Raw genomic sequence first — 8,055 nt, 5'->3', positions numbered from 1 at the left:
CTGAGTCCCATAGACTAAACAGAGAGTACAAGATATTCTACCATTTCATACAGGCTTTATAGCCTTCCCTCCTGAGCCTATTTTCATTTTTGCACCCTCGTGTTTATAAGGCAGTAGCACTTGCACTTTTTCACCTACAGACCCACATGATTTTTTGCAACACCAATTGTATTTTGAAATGACAGACTTATTGGGAACCATTCACCCCGTGGCCCCCGTTAGAAACAGACAAACAGTTACATAAAGGTCAATATACTTACCATATCGCTCCCGGTCCCGTCCCGGATCTCGTTGTTGACACGGAGAAATCGCCGATTCTTCTTCTCCCGCCCATTATGGTAATGAGCTGAGATGAGTCCAACGTCCATAGGAAACGACGGACGAGTCCAACTTATTCATGAGGTCCTCTTCTCGTCGCCGCCCATCCACGCCTCCTGGAACTTGATTGACGTCTTCAGTCTTCAGTCTCCTCACGAATTCCCGCGCAGGCGCCGTTGCGAAGGTCTCGTCATCTCTTCTGCGCCTGCGCGGTAAACAGGATACGTGCTTGTGACGTTCCTGTGTACCGCGCATGCGCGAAGTCCAACACGTCACTTCAGCTCTGACAATCGGCGCACGCGCAGTAAACATTGAAGCTGTGGAGCGGCTTCAATTGTGAACTGCGCATGCGCCGAAAACGACCGTCACGGCGCCTGCGCGGGATCCGGCGAGAAGAAAGAAGACGAGGAGGAAGAAGACCCGGCGTCAATCAAGTGTCGGAGGCGGGGAGAAGGCTGGACTTCGGGCCGGTGGCGCTCATTACCATAATGGGCGCGAGAAGAAGAATCGGCGATTTCTCCGTGTCAACAACGAGATCCGGGACGGGACCGGGAGCGATATGGTAAGTATATTGACCTTTATGTAACTGTTTGTCTGTTTCTAACGGGGGCCACGGGGTGAATGGTTCCCTTTAATTTTTCCACATAATGTGCTGCAAGACCGGAAAAAAATGATTTATGCAGTGAAATTGAAAAAAAAAAAAAAAAAAAATATTTTGTAAGGGGTTTTGTGTTAATGCCGTTCGCCCTAAGGTAAAAATGACATGTTATCTATGTTCCTCAAATCAGTACGATTTCAATGAAATTCAACATATATAACTTTTATTTTCTTTGATGACTTAAAAAATGAAAGCATTTAAAATAACTAAAAGTTCTTCAAATTACTCAATTCTGATCCTTATAGAGCTTTTATCCTTTGGTCTATGGGGCTATGGGAGGTGTCATTTTTTCACCATGATCGGTACCTTACTTGCGTATATGCCACTTTTTGATCACAATTTTTCTGGATTTAATGTGACAAAGAAAATCAGCAATTTTGCACTTTAGCGGCTTTTTTTGCGCTTACGCAATTTACCGTGTGAGATCAGGGATATCGTAACTTAACAGTTCAGATGATTCCAATATATTTTTTTAATGATTTTTTATCTATAACATGGGAAAAGTGGAGTGATTAAAATTATTAGGTAAGAGATTTTTTTCTTTTTCTTTTATTTTTTTACTGCACTTTAACTTTTAGGCCCCCTGGGAGACTTTTATTATAACTGCACTGATCATCTAAATCAGTGCCGTATCGATAAGATCAGTGCTGGATTACAACGGCTGCTGGAGCCCACTGCAATCCATCCCCATTGCAATGCTGAGGCCTAGTTGGATATGATGCAACACATTGCGGGGGCGATCCCTTCCCACTAGGCACCAGGGATGGCTAAGACAGCTGGATCTAAATGGTTAATTAGCCGTGCGCGGCTGAGAGCAGCCGGGAGCCATGCGCAGCAGAGAGGGCCTGAACTGTGGGCCCTCTCTGCTTCCCCCTTAAAGCGGCAGGACAAGTATACTCGTCCTGCACCATTAAGGGGTTAAGATTGTTCCCTTATTTTGTATTCACTGATTCGATAGGATGAATGGAATAAAGATTCAGCAGACTATGAACACTATCTGCTGCACACAACACTTCTCACTTCTATCCTCTTTCCCCTCCAGCTGCTCCTCTCTATTACATCCTTCCTCTAGGTGTCTTATACTGTCCAAAATGTATTTCAGGCCCATTAAAGTCTGTATATATCTATGGAGGACACTGGGGGAGGGGCATGGGCACGGCCATCTTATGGACAGAATCGCCACAGAGCAGGACGGCACAGCCTGGAGGAGGGAAGCCTGATTATAGCTCTATGGGGTACACAGGGAACTGCTGTCAGTAAGTGCAGTGAGTACAGTTACTAATAATATACACTGAACTATTTTCCTTCATAATCATATAGAATGCTTATATTTATTTACCTCATTGTGAGCAAGACAATGGCTCCTCCCTTTTGTGAGTTTTTTTATGTTTATAAAGACTTGTCTGCCAATTAAAACATTTCCCGCAATCTGAACATGAAAATGGTTTCTCGCCTGTGTGACTTCTCTGATGCGTAGCAAAGAGGTATCTATTAGAAAAACACCGTCCACATTCCCAACATGAAAATGGCTTCTCCCCTGTGTGGGTTCTCTGATGCCTAACAAGTTTTGATTGCTGAGTAAAACATTTCCCACATTCTGAACACGAAAATGGCTTCTCTCCCGTGTGAGTTCTCTGATGCACAACAAGAACTGATTTCTGAAGAAAACATTTCCCACATTCTGAACATGAAAATGGTCTCTCCCCTGTGTGAGTTCTCTGATGCGTAACAAGATCTGTTTTATAAGCATAACTTTTTCCACATTCCAAACATGAAAATGGTTTCTCCCCTGTGTGAGTTCTCTGATGCATAACAAGATCTGATTGATGAGAAAAACATTTTTCACATTCTGAACATGAAAAAGGTTTGTTCCCTGTGTGAATTCTTTGATGGTAAACAAGATTTGATTTATAAGCAAAATCTTTCCCACATTCTGAACATGAAAATCGATTCTCTCCAGTGTGAATTTTTTGATGGCGAAGAAGATTTGATTGGTCAGTAAAACATTTCCCACAATCTGAACATAAAAAAGGTTTCTCCCCTGTGTGACTTCTTTGATGGATAACAAGCTTTGATTTCTTAGCAAAACATTTCCCACATTCTAAACATGAAAATGCCTTCTTCCCTGGAAGATTTTTTTTCTGAGTAAAGCATGAGGGTGTATCTAGGACAGTGAACGGTTCCTCATATGTATCTTGTGTGATCTGATCCTCTGAGGAGATCTGATGTCCCCCTGAGCTCCTGGTAGAATCATCTGCAAAGGAGAAAACACCATTTCTCTTATTTCCCAGTAATAGAAGCTTAAACATATTGCAGACATAGAAAGTTACTCTTTTTTATGTAACATAATAAGAATGATCAGATTTGTTCCCATCTTATAGATCAGCGCTTCTCAAACTGTGAGGCGCGCCTCACTGGTGAGGCGCAGCTCACAGTCCGGTGAGGCGCGAGGTCTGGTGCGCAGGATGACACTTACAGCTGGAGCTGCTGCTGTGTGCTGCAGTGCCCGAGCTGTAGCTGCTTCCTGAGGAACCCAGTCACCCTGCAGTGCGTCACACATAATACTGACCCTGTCTGCCCTGTCTGCAGGGGGTGCCAAGGAGGCGTTGCCGGGTGTACTAAGGGAACATGGGGTGCTCTCCCCGCAGGACCTGCTAGTGCACCTGTCACCAGCCTCTCTTCCAGATTTGCAGTGAAATCCATCGCTAATCCAAAAGTCCGTGGAGACCCGAATATTTGGATTAGCGGTGGATGTCACCGCTAATCCGGAAGCGCGACAGGTACCAGGTGCACTGTTAACTGCAGACACCGGGGACCGGGACATGGCCGCATCGGGACGTCACATGGCAGAGCTGCTGGAGGCTGGGGAGCACTGGAAGGCGATGGGTAGGAGCAACCCCGGTATACGCTTGTTTAACAGCTGCATGCATTCATGGGTCTGTCACAGACCCATGAAAGCACGCAGCTGTTAAACAAGTGCCGGAGTCGAGTGGGGGTTCTGCCCGCATCTCGGCCGTTCTCCAAGCCGGTGTCCTGCCCTGACACAGCTGGGGCCCCACCCACATCCCGCCCGTCCTAAATGGGCACCGCGGAGCCACCCATTCACCGCCCTCACATCCTGGCCGGTCAGTGCGGGCACCAGAGCCAGGTGGGAGCCCAGCCTGTGTCATGCCCGTTCTCCCCTGGTCACCAAATAGGCCCCGCCAACGTCCACGCGTCCTAGCCAGGGGTCTGTTGGTGATTGAATGTGCATGTTATTCTGTAACTATTTGGCACTGCTGGGGGAATTAAGGACGTGTGAGGCTCTGTTGTGGCACTTTAAGGGGACTTATCTATTTGTGGGGCGCTAATGTGTTACTACTGAGGGAAATACCTATTTGTGGGGCACTATTATGGTTATTAACTATTTGTGGGGTTAGAATACACCTATAGATTCTGAATTCTACAATAAAGAAACAATACCCAAAAAGAAAAGGGGATCCCCGAATGGTCTCTACTCATAGAACTAAACACCTATAAACCCATCCGGTATAAATGTAAAAAAGTTTGAAATGAGAATTCACTGGTATATACAAGAAACTTTATTGAAAATCATCGCAAAACAAAAAAAAAAAACTCACACTCCTCCAACGTCGTTTCGATATTGGCTTCTTCAGGGAGTGAAGTGTGAGGTGGGAGGCCTGAGGCTTTGGGAAATTCATTCCCGGGTAACCTTGTTTGTGTGCACTTGCTAACATTTTGGTTAGATTTAGCCATGCAGCCTGTGGTTTGGTATATACTGTAGCACTTGCACTTTATTTTACTGTTTACAACCTGGCTGCAATGAGCTATGTTATCTGTACCTAATATCTGCACCTGCACTTTATTTGTAACATATACCTGTCCTCTTGTACGGTCTCCCACCTCCCAGGTTTTTATTTTCTTCGTTTTCCCTGTTCCTTTTTTTTTGTTTTGCGATGATTTTCAATAAAGTTTCTTGTATATTCCAGTGAATTCTCATTTCAAACTTTTTTACATTTATACCGGATGGGTTTATAGGTGTTTAGTTATTTGTGGGGTATTAACTATTTGTGGGGCACTATTATGGTTATTAACTATTTGTGGGGCACTAGTAGGGTTATTAACTATTTGTGGGGCACTAGTAGGGTTATTAACTATTTGTGGGGCACTAGTAGGGTTATTAACTATTTGTGAGGCACTAGTAGGGTTATTAACTATTTGTGAGGCACTAGTAGTGTTATTAACTATTTGTGGGGCACTAGTAGGGTTATTACTCTGACAGTGCCAAGAGCGCCGCATGCACAGTGATGGGGTTAGTAGGAGAGAGGGAGCTGCAACAGAAAGCACTTCGGTGCTTATTTGGCACTGCTCTGGGATATAATGTGCACTACATGGTGGTATTTGGCACGGAATAGTAGTATGTGTTTGTTGGTGAGACCCGAGCATCAATATGGAGCCCTAGGTGAGGCCCGAGTACAAAAAGTTTGAGAAGCACTGTTATAGATTGTAAGCCCTCGCGGGCAGGGTCCTCTTCCCCTATGTACCGGTCTGTCTTTTGCCCTCATGTAATTTGTTCTGATCTTGTATTGTTCCTTTTTGTTACCCATATACACACACACACACACACACATTAATATATATATATATATATATATATATATACACACACACTAGAAAATGTACCCGGCGCTGCCCGGGTATAAAGTGTCAGTGTGTTAATTAGATTTGTTCTAAGATGCCCAGGAGGCCAAGCTAAAAGGTATTGTTTCATCTAATCAGTGGAATTAGTGTATACCTGTAGTGCATAGTTGGAGGGGTTCTGTATACCCACAATGTATAGTTTTTAGGGGTCTCGCATATCTGTAGTGCATAGTTGGGGGGGCTGTATACCTATAGTGTATAGTTGGGGGGTCCTGTATACCTGTAGTGTGTAGTTGGGGGGGGCTGTATACCTGTAGTGTATAGTTGAGGGAGGTCCTGTATACCTGCAGTGTACAGTTGGTGAAGGTCCTGTATACCTGTACTGTATAGTTCGGGGGTCCTGTATACCTGTAGTATATAGTTGGTGCTGTATACCTGTAATGTATAGTTGGTGGAGGTCTTGTATACCTGTAGTTTATAGTTTAAGGGTCTTAGATATCTGTAGTGTATAATTGGTGGAGGTCTTGTATACCTGTAGTATATAGTTCGGGGATCCTGTGCACCTGTAGTGCATAGTTTGAGGGTCCTGTATAACTGTAGTATAGAGTTGGTGGAGGTCCTGTATACCTGTAGTGTATAGTTTGGGGTCCTATATACCTGTAGTATATAGTTGGTGGAGTTCCTGTATACCTGTAGTATATAGCTTTGGGGGTCCTGTATACCTGTAGTTAAGAGTTGGTGAAGGTGCTGTATACCTGTAGTATAGAGCTGGTGTAGGTCCTGTATACCTGTAGTGTATAGTTTTGAGGTCTTGTATACCTGTAGTGTAAAGTTTGGGGTCCTGTATACCTGTAGTATAGAGTTGGTGTAGGTCCTGTATACCTGAGGTGTATAGTTTTGAGGTCCTGTATACCTGTAGTGTAAAGTTTGGGGTCCTGTATACCTGTAGTATACAGTTGGTGGAGGTCCCGTGCACTTGTAGTGTATAGTTTTGGGGTCCTGTATACCTGCAGGGTCGTATTTACCATTAGGCACTTATGGTCTGGTGCGTAGGGTAGCACCTTGCAGAGGGGCAGTACCCTCCCGTTCAGACTTGCCAGAAAATCTTTGGTCAGGTCTTGTATAGCGGTGTTATCCAGTCACAGTATGGCGGTATTGGTCAGGTCTGGTATGGCAGTGTTATTCAGTCACAGTGTGTCGGTATTGGTCATGTCTGGTATGGCAGTGTTATCCAGTCACAGTATGGCGGTATTGGTCAGGTCTGGTGTGGCGGTGTTCTCCAGTCACAGTGTGATGGTATTGGTCAGGTCTGGTATAGTGGTGTTATCCAGTCACAGTATGGCAGTATTGGTAAGGTCTGGTATGGCAGTGTTATCCAGTCACAGTATGGCGGTATTGGTCAGGTCTGGTATAGCAGAGTTATCCAGTCACAGTATATGGCAGTATTGATCAGGTCTGGTATGGCAGTGTTATCCAGTCACAGTATGGCGGTATTGGTCAGGTGTGTTACGACAGTGTTATCCCGTCACAGTATGGTGGTATTGGTCAGGTCTGGTATAGCTGTGTTATCCAGTTACAGTATGGCGGTATTGGTCAGGTCTGATATGATGGTTTTATCCAGTCACAGTATGGCGGTATTGGTCAGGTCTGGTATGGCGGTGTTACCCAGTCACAGTATATGGCAGTATTGGTCATGACTGGTATGGCAGTGTTATCCAGCACAGTATGGTGGTATTGGTCAGGTCTGGTGTGGCAGTGTTACCCAGTCACAGTTTGGTATACGTGTATTGCCCTGTATATACATGTACTGTATAGATGGAGTAGGGGGTCCTGTATATACACTCACCGGCCACTTTATTAGGTACACCTGTCCAACTGCACGTTACCACTTAAATTCTAATCAGCCAATCACATGGCGACAACTCAGTGCATTTAGGCATGTAGACATGGTCAAGACAATCTCCTGCAGTTCAAACCAAGCATCAGTATGGGGAAGAAAGGTGATTTGAGTGCCTTTGAACGTGGCATGGTTGTTGGTACCAGAAGGGCTGGTCTGAGTATTTCAGAAACTGCTGATCTACTGGGATTTTCACGCACAACCATCTCTAGAGAATGGTCCGAAAAAGAAAAAACATCCAGTGAGCGACAGTTCTGTGGGCGGAAATGCCTTGTTGATGCCAGAGGTCAGAGGAGAATGGGCAGACTGGTTCGAGCTGATAGAAAGGCAACAGTGACTCAAATAGCCAACTGTTACAACCAAGGTAGGCAGAAGAGCATCTCTGAACGCACAGTACGTCGAACTTTGAGGCAGATGGGCTACAGCAGCAGAAGACCACACCGGGTGCCACTTCTTTCAGCTAAGAACAGGAAACTGAGGCTACAATTTGCACAAGCTCATCGAAATTGGACAGTAGAAGATTGGAAAAACGTTGCCTGGT

At 44.9% G+C, this 8,055-nt stretch overlaps 1 protein-coding gene across 1 annotated transcript in view; it reads right to left on the bottom strand.

Moving 5' to 3' along the window:
- Positions 1-1,122: 1,122 nt before the first annotated feature.
- LOC138786600 (uncharacterized) overlaps positions 1,123-8,055 on the bottom strand; it is an 87,877-nt gene continuing 80,944 nt past the window's right edge. Inside the window, 1 exon segment of the mRNA XM_069963580.1 lies at positions 1,123-3,230. Within this exon segment, the coding sequence (XP_069819681.1) occupies positions 2,317-3,230 (914 nt within the window). The 3' untranslated portion in view covers positions 1,123-2,316.

This window comes from Dendropsophus ebraccatus, chromosome 3, assembly GCF_027789765.1.
Source record: "Dendropsophus ebraccatus isolate aDenEbr1 chromosome 3, aDenEbr1.pat, whole genome shotgun sequence".
In the NCBI taxonomy this organism is placed as follows: Eukaryota; Metazoa; Chordata; class Amphibia; order Anura; family Hylidae; genus Dendropsophus; species Dendropsophus ebraccatus.
The sequence above is the reverse complement of the archived record's forward strand: the minus strand, read 5'-3'. Positions and strand labels throughout refer to the sequence as shown.